At 37.6% G+C, this 17,790-nt stretch overlaps 1 protein-coding gene and 1 pseudogene across 1 annotated transcript; both read right to left on the bottom strand.

The window, feature by feature from the left end:
- Nucleotides 1-10,814: 10,814 nt before the first annotated feature.
- Nucleotides 10,815-11,498, bottom strand: LOC125617303 (annotated as a pseudogene).
- Nucleotides 11,499-11,933: 435 nt separating this feature from the next.
- LOC125617145 (zinc finger protein 605-like) lies at nt 11,934-13,634 on the bottom strand. Its single transcript, XM_048804172.1, has 2 exons — nt 13,473-13,634; nt 11,934-12,969 (listed from the first exon to the last, which is right to left on the bottom strand). The coding sequence occupies exons 1-2, from the start codon at nt 13,531-13,533 to the stop codon at nt 11,990-11,992; spliced, it is 1,041 nt and encodes a 346-aa protein (XP_048660129.1). The 5' UTR covers nt 13,534-13,634; the 3' UTR covers nt 11,934-11,989.
- Between the last annotated feature and the right edge of the window lie 4,156 nt (nt 13,635-17,790).

The raw sequence follows: 17,790 nt of genomic DNA on the forward strand, positions 1-17,790 counted from the left end.
TCACTCCAGTCAGAATGGCAGCTATTATGAAGACAAACAACAATAAATGTTGGTGAGGATGGCGGGGAGGGGGGCTGGGAGGTACACTCATACATTGCTGGTGGGACTGCAAATTGGTGCAGCCAATTTGGAAAGCAGTATGGAGATTCCTTGGAAATCTGGGAATGGAACCACCATTTGACCCAGTTAATCATCTCCTCGGACTATACCCAAAGGACTTAAAAACAGCGTGCTATAGGGACACAGCCACATCAATGTTTATAGCACCACAATTCACAATAGCTAAACTATGGAGCCAATCTAGATGCCCTTCAGTGGATGAATGGATTAAAAAATGTTATAAATGTAAATGCATATATACACAATGGAATTTTACTCAGCATTAAAAAAGAACTAAATCATGGCATTTGCAGGTAAATGGATGGCGTTGGAGAAGATAATGCTAAGTTAAGTTAGCCAATTCCCAAAAAACAAATGCCAAATGTTTTCTCTGATATAAGGAGGCTGACTCATAGTGGGGTAGGGAGGGGGAGCATGGGAGGAATAGATTAATTCTAGATAGGGAAGAGGGGTAGGAGGGTAAGGGAGGGGGCAAGGGATTAGCAAGGATGGTGGAATGTGGTGGTCATCATTATATAAAGTAAATGTATGAAGACTTGAATTGGGTATCAACATACTTTATATACAAACAGAGATATGAAAAATTGTGGTATATATGTGTATTAAGAATTGTAATGCAAAAAAAGTACATGTATAAAGAAAGGCATGAATTGGCATGAACATACTTTATATACAGAGATATGAAAAATTGTGCTATATATATGTAATAAGAATTGTAATACATTCCACTGCTGTCGTGTATGTAAAAAAAATAAAATCAATAAAAGATAAAGAGAGAGAGAGAGAGAGAGAGAGAGAAAGAGAGATTGAGATTGTGAAAGGTCAGATTCCTGAGCTCCCTTTTCCCAGAAGGGTTTTCTAAGTTTCCATTTCTTCACTTATTATGATATGCTCTTGAAGATTTAACTAATTATTACTAGGTGTGTTGAAAGTATGGGAGGAGCTATTTAACTTAATGTAACCCCGTGTTTCCTAAGTTAAACTGGGCATTCCATACTATCACTATCCCTGTGCCCCGATCTGACACGCATACTAGTGCATACAGGTGCACGTGTGCATCAACGTTATTCAGATGGCATTCTTGGGTGATGCTCTCTTAGAATATAACAAAGAAAGTTGATTAAACAAATTCTGAACATAGTTGAATATTTCTTTGAGGATTTTTAGGGTGCTAGTAGTTATCTTTTGACCTCTGAACAAATGGAAACTAATCATAGTCTGAATCATGTTTAAAATATTGTAAAGACATTAATGGAGCCGCATATAGAACTAGGCATGTAGACTGATTGAATTACCGAATTTATAGAAACTCTTGGGGCCTCAGTTTTCTATACTTAGAGAGGTTAGATTAGGTGATCTCTGATCTCACTTAATGAATATCTAGCATTCTTTTTTTTTGCCAAGCACTGAGACAGGAGGAGTGGGCCCCTCCCCCAACAACTCGCTATTCAGTAGAAACAGGCAATTAACAAATAAGTCTGGTACCATGTGATATTGTTACAAGAGGTACATACTAAGTATTATGGAAGTAAAGAGAAGGGTTGGGTCTTAAAAACTGGGTAAGAGTTCATTGGGATGAGAAGATACAGGTAAAAGTCTATAGAGTCCTAAAGCACTGAAATTTTCAGACCCTCCTAGGACTAAGTTCTTTCACTGTATAATGTTGTGGCAACTTGCATAATGCAAATTTATACTTCACAACTCAGAGTTCCATATGTTAGATCTCCTTTACTGTGGTTTCCCTGTGAGGCAATATTCTGAAAATTAAGAAAATTAAGAGTTACTTGATAATAGTAATGAATCCCACTTCCCTTCAAGACAGAAGCCAGGAAGTCCAGCCAGTGGCTGAGCAGTTCTTGTCCTGCCCATGGTTCCTAGGCTGCTCATTTCTGTCCTTTGAGTACAAGGTCTGGTCAGCTCAGGAGGGTCTCTCCAGATCCTATTGTCTCAGGCACCTGTGTGTGCGTGTGTGTGTGCATGTGTGTGCGTGCATGTGTGTTGTGTATGTGTGTATGTGTGTGTGTGTGATACTGGGGATAGAACCCAGATCCTTGCACACAGTAAGCACATGCTTTACCAGTGAGTTCGCCCCTCCCCTCCCCCATTCTTTCAGACCATTTTGAATTGGGTTCTATAGCTCCCCAGGTCTTGTTGCAGCTTCTAGGGTTCTGTGGCAAGTTCTAATAATGTAGCCTACTGGAGTGTGTGTGGGGTGGGGGGAGAGAAACATAGTGACAGATTACTGATTCTCCTACTTCAACTTGGAATCTATGCTTTTGAATCTAGTTGCTTTCCTTCCCTGTCTCCAGGGTAAACTCCATGTTTATCCAGTGGTGGTGTATCTGTTTTGCAGTGCAAAGACTGTATCAGGAAGATGAAGGTACAGGGTGGTTCTCCTGGGCAAAGTGTAAACTTTGTACTTCTATTACTCATGAAAAGAATATTAAAAGGCAAGAAAAGCTGCTGCCACAGCCTCCATCTCCAGAACTCATATGTAGGTATGGTCTACCACCATGGTTATTTATTGGTTCAGAATGATTCTTTCCAATGCGATCTCAGGATAAATTCTGATTATTGCTTTGTTTTATACATGGTACTAAAGCACTAAAATATGGTACTAAACTCAAACATGATGAATAATAACCAACTGGTGATACCCTAATATATGTGCAATTTGAGGTCAAAGCCTCATGTTCTCCAAAAGAAGTGACTCATTAGTAGCTTTGGCAAGAATTATTTTAAAATAAAGTCTTCTGCATGAACTGTCACCTAAAAAAGAATAGGCTGATTTTAGATTCTTGAGAAATTTTTTTTTTGAAAAGTAAGGGACAGTTACTCAGGATTGAGAGGGTGCCCTGAGGTAAGGGTACAGGAACAAGACAAGCAGAGCAAAGCCACTAAATAGATGGGAGAGAAAAATCGAGGACACATTTTGAAATTTGCTTGGATTTTTATCTCAGCTGATCATGCTAAAAGTTAATTTCTTTAAAAAAAAATCTTTATTTATTTATTTTTATGTGGTGCTGAGGATTGAACCCAGTGCCTCACCCGTGGGAGGCAAGCACTCTACCACTGAGCCCCAACCCCAGCTCCTAAGATTTAATTTCTTAATTTTTATTTGGTTAAATGTGTCCAACATCCAAGTAACACTACGTACAGTCCACACAGTGGAGTACTATATAGATATAAAAAAGAATGAGAGGAGCTGGGGCTATAGCTCAGTGGTAGAGTGCTTGCCTCACATGTGTGATAAGCACTGGGTTCGATTCTCAACACTGTGTATAAATAAAATACAATAAAGGTCCATTAACAACTAAAAAATATATTTTAAAAAAGAATGAGAAATGTATGGAGTGATTCTTAGACTATATGATTAATGTAAACAAAGCCAGATAGGAAAAAAACAAAACAAAACAGTGTCTAGCAATTGCTACTATCTTATCTAAGAAGGAAACATTAAATGAAAATGCTTGCTACTAATGTTTTTTAAGTGAAAGAATAGGTCACTTTCTTTCTTTTTCTCTTTTCCCCCTGCAGTACTGGGGTTAAACCCAGGGGGCTTGATGCATGCTAGGCAAAGCACTCTGCCACTAAACTATATCTCCAATGCCACAAATCTTTGGTTTTGTTTGTTTGTTTTGTTTTAATTTTTTGTAGCTATAGATGGACAGAATGCCTTTATTTTATTTATTTATTTTTTTACGTGGTGCTAAGGATAGAGCCCAGTGCTTCACATATGCCAGACAAGTGCTCTGCCACTGAGCTACAGCCCCAGCCCCAAATCTTTTTTTTTAATATTTATTTTTTAATTGTAGTTGGACACAATACCTTTATTTCACTTATTTCTTTATGTGGTGCTGAGGATTGAACCCAGGGTCTCGCACGTGGGAGGTGAGCGCTCTACCACTGAGCCACAGTCTCAGCCCCAAATCTTTGTTTTTTAAGTCACATTTTGTGGTCAGATGTGGTGATGCACACCTGTAACCCCTGCTGCTTGGAGACCGAGGCAGGAGGACTACAAATTTGAGGCCAGTATGGGCAACTCAGTGAGATCTTGTCTCAAAATAAAAATATAAAAAGGGATGGGGTGTCGTTCAGTAGCAGACTTGGGGGGATCTTTAAGATTATCCACGCTACTCTCTCTTCTGATGCTTGAACCACCTCTCAGCTGTCCCTTAATTTTGTTGTCCGTGTTCTGCAAGATTACCTTCATCCCATTCCATTTTTGATAGCATTGCCTGTAAGCAATCTCTTTCTTACACTGAGTAGAAATCTGTTTCCCTGGATCTTTTTCTCCCCATAGATTAGAGCCCTAACTACACCTTCCTACAACAACAGCCCCTCAAATATTTGAAAACAAGCAATCACCTGTCCTTCTCACCCTCATCCCAGCTGAAACAGCCCAGCCCTGTCCAATTTTCCAGCACTTGTGCCTGGTTCCCAGTCATCTGGCTGCTCTGCTCCAATCTCAGAACAGTTTCACTTTAAGTTACTGTCCTGGAATCAAGAGATCTGGGTGGGGCCTGACAGTTGCAGAGAACAGCAAGGCTACCACTTCCCTTGTATCAGTTACCGCATTTCTGGTTATGCGGGCAGGATGGTGGGTGGGAGCCTATGCATACACGCTTGCAAGAGCCAATGTTAAATTTTCAAGAATTTCCTGCCTGGGCTGGTGGTGTAGATTAGAGGTAGAGTGCTTGCTTTTCATGTGTAAGGCTGTAGGTTGGAGCTCCAGGGCCAACAAAACAAAACAAAAACTTTGAAGCCAGTTATTAAATGCAGCCTTAATTGAAAGTTAAGTTTCAAAAACATACAATTAGATATATTAAAAATGAAGGTAATAAATACTTAAAGCTCATCCTTTCCTAATTTACTGCATTTTATTATCTCTTGAAGTTATCCACGCCTATCGTGTCTGTGGGGTGAAAAGACCACATGTTATGCTATTGCACATCTCTTCTAAACTCTGCATTCAGTGGCATGGAGTTGGTAGCTTGAAACTGGCTGTGATGGGAGTATTTACACTACAGAAATTAACAAGTGCTATAAATCAAGCCCCAACTCCCACCCCAGAGCCAGTTATTGGACTCTCACCCCATGCCACAGCATACAGCCTAATTTTTTTTTTTTTTTACAACCACATTGTACATCTGACACAAATAGTCTAAGACTCTTAGGAACTGCTTAAATTTCATCCCAGCCTAAACAGTAATCTTTTCTTACTGGTGTATTTAGCTCCTTAAACCTCATATCAATCATTTTAAAATTTTTGTCTTTTTAAATTCAACTCACTGATTTTCATTCTGTTTTCCAGGTGTTCCTCACACCTCCAGCTTGAGATTACCTATAAATGTGATGAGCACACCTGTGTATTTGTTCTTACAGCATTTACAAGGGGCAGATAAAAGACAACACCCTGTGATTCACTATTATATATCGCTTGAAGTTTGTCATCAACTCATTAGACAGCACCTGTGCACTCACTGGTTACTAATTCATCCAGGGTGCCAGAATTTAGTTCCTATTTCTCCATCTTGTCCAAGAGAGTATCATGAAAAGTTTTGGTAAAAAATATTTAAACTGATGACAAAATTTTCTAGATGTATGTCCATTCCCTGAGCTCCTGAGCTGGTTGTCATGTCAAAAAGAAGAGAGGGCTGGGTTATGGCTCAGTGGTAGAGTGCTCACCTAGCACTTGTGAGGCACTGGGTTTGATCCTCAGCATCACATAAAAAAATAAAAAAATAAAATGAAGGTATTATGTCCACCTACAACTAAAACATGTTTAAAAAAGAAAGAAAAGAAAAAGAGGAGAAAAATTAGCCCTGGCTGGTTCTTAGTGAACTCACCTGGATCTTACTCATTACTTCACCTTGTGCCTGAAACTAATCCCTAAGTCACCATTCTACAATGTTGCCCCTGAGGTTATAGATAATTATCTACAAAAATTCAGACTTTGCCCTCCTTCTTTTTCTGAAAATCCAAATATTTCATGCCACCAGCCTTCTGGTATCCCTTCTATTTTCAATGATGTCCCAAACATCAATGGTGATTGTTTGGTGACCCCCAAACAACGTTTCCCAGGACCATAAGACGTTATTCCTCAAAGCTAGGGGCTTGACCTCACTTGGAACAGCTCTGGATTCTCACATTCTATTACTGCATTTTGGGTTTCTTTTATTTCTTTCTTTCCCTTTTTCTTTTCAAACAAATTTCATTCCCTTTCTCTATTTCTCTTCATCCTACTCATTTTACATGGAGGAGAAATGTTTTTGTCCTGAAAGTAAGAAGCCAAAGAGAATTGAAGAGCTGTTTTCTCTATGTCTACCATCTTTAGTGGCCCCAAACTGCAGCTAATATCCTTTATTTGATGTTATTCCTCACACTAGAATGGAACACCAAATGACACCCACAACACAATTGTGCAGCCTCAGAATTACTTGAACTTATTCAGTGCTTTAGCTTTCTGATACAACTGCGTCCCAGGGAGATTCTGCACAAGTATTGACAACTTGATGGTGGGACAGATATTTAATAAGAGATACCTGACTTCCCAGGAGCTGTGAGGCCACATACCTGTTTGAATTTGTGACAAGTTCTTTACCTCCTGAAGTGTAGCATGGTATAGAATAGTCTTTAAAATTTCAATCAATTTAAAGAAATTTTAATTAATTTTGAGAAATTTTCATCTGAAACTTTTGACAAAACTGTACAATACTTCAGAGATCACACAATCACAACCAAGGAGATCCACAAAAAAATTGAAGGACTCAATATATTTAGGAGGTTTTCTCTTTGATTTTACTTAGCTGACCTTTAACACAAGACAACTTCTCATTACATGGCATTCTTTTACCTGGAACTCTGTAAGTTGCCTTTATGCACAGTTTCAGAAAAATGCTAACGATGCTTATCAGTTTCAACCCCGAGGCCCTGAGTGAGGAGATATGAAAACTACATTTTCCACTTTGTTCTGCCATAAGCAGCTGTGAAGTTTTGGACAAATCCCCTTGCTTCTTTTGTTCACATTCAAATATTTTTCCTTCCAAGTCCAAGAGAACAGAGCAGTATAATACCCAGCTATCCTGTCTACGGGTTCTTGGCTGTATCCATCTACTGTCTGTAGTAGGTGCGTGAATGTGCAGGTCTGGTTGGAGGCATGGGGAAGAAGGGGGTGTTGGTAAGGCAAAGAGGAGAAGGAGGGTCTTGGTAAGGAATGGCAGAGAGGAACAAGAGGGTGGCCCATACCATTCCTCCTAGGTTTCTTATGGGAGGTAATTTTAAAACAAAGCAAAGTCAACCTATGAAAACAAGATAATAATAAAGGAGAAAGTAAAGGTTGTTAGCCAAATCCATCTCATAATCATTCTTCCTGTCCCTACAAAGCTATCTGAGCTGAGATCTTATTAGTGGACCTCCATTTCCAGTAAACATCACTCAGAACAAAAACGGGAAGCTCCCACATGTAGCCACTGGAAAGAGTCCCAGATGCAGGAAGAGGGCTGAATGACACCATGCAGAAAGCCATGCAGGGGGAAGGTTTGCAGATCAGAACAGCTCACCTAAGAATTTTTCTCACTTGGAGTTAGTGTCCAGTATATAGCAGGCCCATGTTTCTTAGAAAATATATTTCTTGACAAATGCATGTATGTTTAACCCAAAGGTAGAAGCGTGTATATCTCTTGGACATTGTTCAAATGCTAAGGAAAATGTTATTTGTGGCTTTCTCTGTGTGTAAACATTTAATCAAAACACAAGAAAAAATATAGACAAATATTATTGTCCCTGTGTATGTGTAAAACCTTTGCTTTAAAAAATAACTTTGTTGTTTTAGTAAAAAAAAAAATGATACGTTTATTGCAAATTATCAAAACAAATCAGAAAAGGACAAAGAAGATCATAATGATAACCTGAAGTTTCCTGACCCAGAAATAAATACTGACAGAATTTTGGTAAGAACTCTGGACATTTTCTTATATGTATGTATGTTTAATTTTACACAAGTGCCTTGTTCTTTATTTGCTGTATTGTATTTCTCCTTCCTCAATATTGCCACTAATCACTTCAAATATTACCAAGTATATAGTGTGCCTTTTAAGGACTCTGTAATTTTTCTTTTTATTTTGTTGTTCCATATACTAAGTTAATCCCATATGGATGGAAATATAGGTTGTTGAGAAAGAAATTTTAAGCTTCGAAAGAAATGTTATGTAAAGAATATCAAGTTATGTAAAGTAACTGATTTGCACAAGCATCTGGTTTAGTTGTTCAGATGCAAAAGCTCGAAATAGTGTATGCAAAGAGAGAGGTTTTATACACGTGTAAGATGTATCTTCATGATTATACCAAGCCATTAAATAAAATTAACTGTTTTAAAAATCAAGAATGAATCACAAAGTAAAACTCAATAGATTTGACAATAGATAAGTGTAAAATGTGATGTAGAAAATTTAAAAACAATAAACAACTTATAAAATAGTTGTAGCTGATGTGACGAAGGTTTAAAATATGAATATATAAAGAGCTCATAGAAACAGAAAAGGATAGTAACTCACAATTTAAAAATAGTCAACTAATGGTTTATAAATAATTCAAATGGTTTAAAAATATAATATAGCTCAATATCATTAACTAAAAAAATGAAATTCAAAAATAGCTTTTTGAATAGTATGAAAGATTTTAACGTTGAGCTAATACATATCAAGTAATAATCCATATTAAATTACCTCATACTTAGTAAAAACTAAGTGCCTAATGAATATTACATCTTATTTTTACTCAGTGGTGGTAACATATTTCTGTTGAAAGAATAATTTGTAATGCCTTAACATAATCCAAGAGTCCAAAAGTATTTATATATTTTTTCTTTTCTTTTCTTTTTTTTTTTTTTTGAGACAAGGTCTCTCTATGCTGCCCAGGGTGGACTCAAACTCCTGAGCTCAAGTGATCTTCCTGCCTCAGCCTCTTGAGTATCTGAGGCTACAGGCACATGCCACAGTGCCAGGCAAAATATTTATCATTTGACCTAGTAATTCTATTTCCAGAACTCTGTAACTTTATCCCAAAATAATAATCTCATAAGCGGACAAAGCCTTTATACATAAAGAAGAAAATCACAACATTATTTATAACAAAATTTATTTATAACAAAAATTATAAATGGCCTAAATGTTATTGGCTAAAAAGATGTCATGCTTTTTCTTCACTCAAGGCCCATGGCAGATATTCCTAGAAAAAAAGGCAGGTTAACAACAGAAAAGCAGGGGCTAGGGTTGTGGCTCAGCAGTAGAGCACTTGCCTACCACATGCAAGATGCAGGTTTCCTTCCTCAGCACTACATAAAAATAAATAAATAAAATAAAGGTATTGTGTCCAGCTACAACTAAAAAAAAAAAAAAAGGAAAACTATTTATTAAATCAAAGTTTTACCTGACATAGAGTCTTCAGAAATGAAGACCTAAAGACCTAGGGAGAATTGTATTTTTATGCTTTGGTTCAATGAAGAATGGACAGTTATGTAGAGACTTGATTGGACAAAAGGGTATGATCTAATGGTAAATAGACTGGGAATGAACACGCAAGGCCAGTCTGCCCGAGTTTTTCTTAACCTCTCTATGTCATGCTCCTTCCTTGAGGCGTAGGACGTGACACCTGTCACATGGATGTCCTCAAGGGAGAAGGGGGAAAAATCACAGTGACATTTCTAGGTTTATGGCTTTCTTTGGAAGGAGAAGAAGTCTAGTTTCTAACTGCCTTGAGGAAGAAGAATTCTAGTTTCTATGACGTCCTTTGGGCGAATACCGGGGGAAGGAGAGAGGAGGACACAAAATTAGTGAGAATTTCTTGCTTCTAAGGCCTTTCTACTCTCCTTCTAAGTACTTGGCTTGCCAGCTGGGTATGGTGTTGTGCCAGTAGTCAAAGCTACTCTGGGGACTGAGTTGGGAGGATTTCTTGAGCCTAGGAGTTTGAGCCAAGCCTGGGTGATAAAGCAAGACTCTGCCTCAAAAAACAGCAATCAACAAAACAAAACTTAGCATGTCAATGTGCCATATTTTGAGGCATCATGCTCTGAGCCCTGACAATGTTCAACAGTAAAGGATTGATTAAGCAAATTTTGGTGTAATCATAAGATAGAATACTCTGGAGACATTTAAATTTTTATTTATGAAGAATTTTTAATAACATAGTTTAAAACATAAGATATAAATACTGGAGATACAGCTCAGTGGTAGGCCACTTGTCTAGCATGCACAAGGTACCAGCACTGGGGGATGGATATATATATTTTTTTTTCTTAAAAAAATTATATATATATATATTTTTCATTTTCCACAATTTGTTAAACTGCTTCTGTTAAGTTTAATTTTTTTATTCATTCAAATATTTATTGAGCACCACCATCTATCCCTTGTAGTAAGGAAGCTAAGAGGTGATTAAAACATGGTTAAAGTCACAGGTAATGGAAGGCAGTATGTAAGGTTCACTGTATCACAGCAGTTCAAATAAAGTGCCTTTGGAAATCAGGGGGGATTGTTCCCAGCCTGGAATGGGGTGTGGGTGGCAAATTAGGACAGGGGCTTGAGATTAAACAGCCTGGATTGTTGATGGTGCTCAGTATAGATAGTACTTGTCTCTCCTTTTCCTTTCTCCGCATCTTTGGGCTTTATTTACCAGTAGCATCCAGGGTTACTTGTTTACATTTTTGCTTTAATGTCTTCTACAGAACTGGATCTTTTTGGTATTTTAGGATTCTTAACCTTTTGGCCTTGGTATTGATGATTTTAATTTTTTTCCATCCTGGTTTGATTTTTGTGCTTTTTTTGGCTGGAGTAGCTTGTATAAATTTATTTAAGGGAGATTTTTCTTCAGTTTTCTCATCAGAATACCCGTCCTCCTCTTCCTCCTTTTTCTCCTCATCATCTTCAGCAGCAGCAAGCTTTCCTTTCTTCCATGGATACTAGCTACCACTTCCAGGGGAAAATGGCTTTGCAGATATACTTAAGTTTTAGATCCTCCTCCTCTTCATCTTCTGACTCTGCATTTTCCTCTACAGCTAAATCGGACCAATAACATGCACAGGCTAACAATTACACTTCAACCTTAAGACCATGTCATTTCAGAGCCCCTAAGGGATGTTTTAAAGGTTGCCAGTATTACTTTAGTTGGACTGCCTTCATAATTCATGGTCTCTCTTTCAACAATGTGTAATTCATTTTTGTGTGTGTGTGTAAACCAACCTGACCATTCTTAATGATAACTGGTACTCATTTTTATTGCTATCCACCTTAAGTGATAATATTTGTCAGTCTTTTGCTCACATCTGAAAAGATATTTTGGGAGCCTCAGAGAGTTCATGTCTAGTCCATTGAATCTTCCATAGGGTAGTGACGTGTACTTAGGTGAGGGAAAAGATGGATGGAAATAAGGACTTCTACCCCAGAGAACAGATGCCCAGGACAGAATCATGCCAGGGCAAGTTTTATTTTTAATTTACTTTTAAGAAGAAATTCTTTTATTCACTTGTTTCTGAGCCCACTACTCTAGACAATGCATCTTAACATTAATACATTCTATTACTTACATTTGTCACATTTCAAAACAACTTTGAGGCAGCAAATATCATTATTATTTAGTAATTAACTTTTCAAAACTTTTTTTATGGTTAAAATATATATAACATAAAATTTACCATTTTTTTTTTGAGGAAATCACATATAGCATGTTTATTTCAAAAACTGGTATAAGATTCAATAAAAGACTTCAGCATTATTAATGTATATTTTATTAAAATTCTATTAAATCACAATGTGACATAGAGTATTAAAATTTTATATAGCTAAAGATTTTTTAACAATGAATGATGGGCACCCTAAGCAAGTGTGTAGTTTTGACTGAAAGCTTTGCCATATTCTTTACATTTGTAGGGCTTCTCTCCAGTGTGAGTTTTACTGTGGCACATAAGGCCTACTTTACGACTGAAAGTTTTGCCACAATCTTTACATTTGTAGGGCTTCTCTCCAGTGTGAGTTCTCCTGTGGTAAATAAGGCCTACTTTTTGACTGAAAGCTTTGCTACATTCTTTACATTTGTAGGGCTTCTCTCCAGTATGAGTTCTGCTGTGGCGAATAAGGCCTACTTTTTGACTGAAAGCTTTGCCACATTCTTTACATTTGTAGGGCTTCTCTCCAGTATGAGTTCTGCTGTGGCAAATAAGGTGTGATTTTTGACTGAAAGCTTTGCCACATTCTTTACATTTGTAGGGCTTCTCTCCAGTATGAGTTCTGCTGTGGCGAATAAGTTGTGATTTTACACTGAAAGCTTTGCTACAATCTTTACATTTGTAGGGCTTCTCTCCAGTATGAGTTCTTCTGTGCCTAAAAAGGTCTGTTTTTTGACTAAAAGCTTTGCCACATTCTTTACATTCGTAGGGCTTCTCTCCAGTGTGAGTTCTACTGTGGCGAATAAGGTCTGTTTTTAGACTAAAAGCTTTGCCACATTCTTTGCATTTGTAGGGCTTCTCTCCAGTGTGAATTCTCTGGTGGTAAACAAGGCCTGATTTTTTATATGATTTCTGGTGTTCACTCTCACTTGTAGTTTTCCATATTTTCTTTTGTTGTAAATAGTCAAGATCACAACTTTTATATTTCCCACTTATCACTTTGTGAAATATATGTTTTATGCCCTTTTCTGATGAATATTCTTGGGTATCATGAAGAGTCATGGCCAGGAAGGCAAAGTTTCTATAGTTCTCTAACATCACAACTTTATATAAGTTTTTCTGAGGAGGTTGAAGGCATTCCCACTCCTCTTCAGTAAAATCAATGGCTATATCCCTGAATGTTAACAGTATCAATATCAATGTTGGTGCTTTTAAAAAGCAAATGGGCCAAGTCTAGTGATGGACAACTGTAGTTCCAGGGACTCCCTCCATTTATGGATACACCAAATAAATATATACTCCTGTTTTGAGTCCTTCTTAAAACTTCAGATCCTGTAGAGTTAGGGTAATGTTTTTTCTTTGCAGCAAAGCTCCATTTTGATGAAAGATGAATCTGGATATTTACTTCTGTTTTGGAAAACCGGAGAGGTTACAACCCAGACAGCTGAAGGAGACTCCAACAGCATCCATGGAGACAGGAAGGCAGCCAGGCCTCCTCTGCTCACGTGGCCTCTCTGGACAGGTGAGGGGACCCGGCCCGGTGGAGGATGAAGATGTCCAGGGTACCAAGGCTGTCATTAGTTTTTCTCTGAAGTGCACCCATAACCCGGAAGGCTGATGACGGATTCATACGGGTGGTGACCTCCCATCATCAAAAGGTGTCATGGTTTGGAATGTTCATGATGGCCGAGGACCATTTCCTGGCTTTCAGGGTTCTCAGCGGTCTCCCTGTGGTTTGTTTTCAGCTTCTCCATAGCACAGAAACCTGGGCTCCGGATCCAGGACAGAAAGCCTAAAAAAGTTTGAAAAAATGGCTGGCTCCAGACGCTAAGGGAACGGAAGTTCGTGGAAGCCCGCCCCAAAATTTACCATTTTAACCCTGTTTAAGTGTCTAGTTCAGTAGCATTGAGTTCTTTCACCATGTGAATCACCACCATCTATCCCTAGGACTTTTTCATCTTCTCCAACTTCTGTTAAACCATAACTCCGAATTCCCCCTACCCTTCAGGCTCTGGTACCCACCATTCTACTTCCTGCTCTGTGTTAAATTTTGTTCAGTCTAACATTCTAAATTAATTTCTATTTAGTTGGTTCCTTGTCTGGTTTGAAAGAACCAAAGTTAAAAAGCTAGAATTTTTAAAAATGAAGGTGACATTCATGAACAATAAAATGCAGAGTAATCCATTTAAAATATAGAAATTTTCATTTATCTTTATATGACTATATGTGTGATAGAGCATTGTTGGCACTACTGTATAGTCATGAGACTCATGTACCTCTTTATTTTGAAGTTACATTGTACTCCTAAGTGAAATGGAGAATACAAAACTAATTGTAGTGAGCCGATTACATAAAAGAATACTAGCTGGACATGGTGGCACATGTCTGTAATCTCAGAAACTTAGGAGCCTGAGGCTGGAGGATCACAAGTTTAAGGTGAGACTCAGCAGTTTGGTAAGACCTTCAACAACTTAGACCCTCAGCAACTTAGATCCTGCATCTCTAAAAAAAAAAAAATTAGGGCTGGAGTTGTGGCTCGGCGGTATAGTGCTTGCCTCGCACATGTGAGGCTCTGGGTTCGATCCTCAGCACCACATAAAAATAATAAAATAAATATATTGTGTCCAACTACAACTAAAAAAATTTAAAAAAAAATTAAAAGGAGTAGGGGGTAGCTCAGTTGTAAAGTGTCCCTGGATTCAATCCCTGGTGCCAAAAACAAAACAACAACAAAAAGTTTTGTGTAGAATTAGACTGTCAAGGAGAAAACAGAAAGTAAAAATGCCTTCCTATACGTAGAGTGGTGCAATTTAAAAGGAGATTTTAAAAAATAATGCTATCACATGTTGGAGAACAGATGATAATGATGATGATTTTGATTTTGAGTCAGAGGCTTGCTCTGTTGTCCAGGCTGACCTTGAACTCTTGGGCTCAATTGATCTTCTTGCCTCAGCCTATCAAGTAACTGGGAGCAACAGACTACTTTTTGTTGTAAGGGAAATGTAGAGAATAGGTATCAAAATGGGTTAACAAATCACAGAGAAAGGGCTGATAGTATCTTATCTTTCAATATTTCTAGAAAATCTTCTATTATAAAAACTTTTCCACAGCCTAACCAATTTGAATCTTGAAAGCATATTTTTTATTTCCTGTAAACAAACACAGAAATCACTGAGTACTTTTGCAGAAAGACTGACCTATAAAATGACCACTATACTTCTATATATTAGGTACATGTTCCTTTGTTAGTTTGCTCAGGAACAAAAGCAAATGTTCATAGTTTGCTTTTATCAATTCATAATTCTCCACTTAGTCACAGTATGTTCCCATTGATTACACACAGGATAAAAATAGAAAACCCTGAGATGGTACCTTTGCCAGTAGCTCAGAAGACTTTCTGAATAAGAAAGTTTTATATGGGGGGGTGGGTGGATGTAAGAATTTAGTTTGAAATGTTTAGATGGCAGGAAACAACAGCAGAATCCATTTCTCACAAGAGTGAAATTATTTGAAATTAAGCTCAAGTCCTAAAAATCCTGAATACCTGCTATCAGCCCCTTGCAAATGAGCCACATTTCCCAGGGCCTGGCAGCTAGAATGCTGGCAGAGGTGGGGACCTGACAGACGCTGGCAAACACCTCTTCCCTGTGCAGCTATTTTACGTCCTCCCAGTAGCCCACTCAAGAGCTGATAATGGCTTGGATCAAGTCAACAAAGGCATCTTGGACACCTCCTTTGTGCCAGGCACAGTGTACACTAAGGTCACACAGAAGTGGCAGAGGGATAAGAAACACAGTAGGAAGCCAACTAGGAGTATGGGGAGGGACCTGCTCTGCATTCCCCTAAATCCTTCATCCTAAAGCCCCACTGGCTATGCCAGGGGACTGTGCAGGGAAAGGAACAAGGTGGGACAGATTCAGTACAGTCTCATGTCTCCCCCAATGTCTGCAGAGAGGCGGAATCCCAGAGGGACTCTCCAAGCCTAGAGTCCTGTTTGGCACTAGGCCTAGAGACCAAATAAGGAAGGTAGTGCAGAAGTCAGTTCCTACTGAGGGAGGCAACAGGTCAGTTATATATATATATATATATATATATATATATATATATATANTGTGTGTGTGTGTGTGTGTGTGTGTGTGTGTATATATATATTCTTTGAAAAAAAAGTTGGTTATGCATATCAACTGACTATATAGAAAGAAAAAAATACATCAAGTCCCATATATCCATATCAGTTTCATCAAATCTTAATAAACTGTTTGATTTTGAAAAATGAATAAAGATGATATCACTGAGACCATATACTATTCTCTTCCCAAACCTGTTTGTTTCCTTCCTTCTCTTCCTGTGATTAACCATAATTCTCCTTCCTTCCTTCCTTCCTTCCTTCCTTTCTTTTTTGTACTAGGGATTGAACCCAAGGGCATTTTACCACTGAGTTACATCCCCATTCCTTTTATTTTTTATTTTGAGATAGGGGCTCACTAAAGTTGTTGAGAGCCTTTGGAAATTGCTTAGGTTGGCCTTGAACTTGCAATTCTCCTGCCTCAGACTTCGGAGTTGCTGGGATCACAAGTGTGCATCGCCATACTCAGAGAATATAACTGTAACTTTGAATGTGGTGTTTATTATTATTCACAAGTATGTTATTATGCTATTGTTACACATGTAAGTATCTACAAAAATAGTTTGGTTTTGCTGTTTATGAGATGTATATGTCAATGTCATAAAAACTTATACTGTACATTTCTTTCTTTCTTTCTTTTTTTCCCACTCACTAGGTCTGGTTTTGTTTTATTTTCCCTGAAGCAACAGACATTTGTTTTCTCACAATTCTGGAGGCTAGATGTCCAAGATTAAGATGTCAGCCGAGCAAGTTCCTTCTGGATTCTCTCTGCCTGGATTGCAGGTGGCCCCATTTTTTTTCCTCCTCATGTGGTCATTCATTCCTGTGTATGTTAGCAGTATGTTTCATATTTAATAATTACTGATCCATGTAACTATAGTTCATGAATATTCAGATAGTTTATCTTCAATTTATAAACAATGGGTTGCTTCTAATTGTTTCTGTTTGTTTGCTATTAAAGCAATGCTTTAAAAAATTTTCCCCACATATATCATAATACAAATGCACAGTCTCTATGATGTATGCATCTAACAATTGCATCACTGAGTTACAGGATTTGTGCACCTTTAACAGAAAATATCCAACTTAAAGCAGTTATGATTTACACTTTTGGCCACAAGGAATCGGGAGTTCTAGCTGCTTCATATCTTTGTCAGCACTCAATACTTTTGGACACTTTAGCTGTGATAGAATGCCTTGTGTGGTTCAGTGTTGCATTTTGCTGATGATAATAAAATCAATCATATTTTTGTGTATTTAGACAATCTATGTATTTGTTTATTCCTATGAAACATTTTATCTTTTTTCTTTTTTTGTACTTTTCTACTGTGCATTTTCTTATTGCTTTGTAGGAGTTCTTTACATATCCCAGATGGTAAACTTTCCTGTTACTTGAGTTACAGGTATTTTAGTTGAGATAGTGGCTTGGCTTTTGACTTACTTTATGGTGTCTTTTTTTTTTTTTTTTTTTGGTGCTGGGAATTGAGCCCAGGGTTTCATGTGTACTAGGCAGGTGCTCTACCACTGCACTATACCTTTAGCCCAATCATGTCTTTCTAAGAACAAAAATTATTAATTTTAATATAATCACAAGTTCATCAGATTTTTTTTTAAGCTTTGTGCTTTTCTGTTGTCTCATTTAAGGAATCCTTCCTCATCCAAAAGTCATTAACACCACGTACTCTATGTATTCCTCTTTTTTCTAAATATTTAAAACATTTGCCTTTCACATTTAGGTTCATTCTGCATTGATTTTTATAATTGGCATAAGGCATAAGGTCCACCTTCATTTTTTTTCCATTTAGATAGCCAAATGTCCCAGTACCATTTACTCTTTTCACCATAGACCTATCACACATCAAATTTCCATTTATCTATAGTTTCT

This window comes from Marmota marmota, unplaced genomic scaffold, assembly GCF_001458135.2.
Source record: "Marmota marmota marmota unplaced genomic scaffold, marMar, whole genome shotgun sequence".
Classification (NCBI taxonomy): Eukaryota; Metazoa; Chordata; class Mammalia; order Rodentia; family Sciuridae; genus Marmota; species Marmota marmota.

Coding starts and splice junctions, on each gene's coding strand:
- LOC125617145 (XM_048804172.1), bottom strand. CDS start 13,533: ATGGAGAAGCTGAAAACAAACCACAGGGAGACCGCTGAGAACCCTGAA. Junction 12,970..13,472: donor CCCTGAAAGCCAGGAAATGG/TCCTCGGCCATC, acceptor CATTGATATTGA/TACTGTTAACATTCAGGGAT.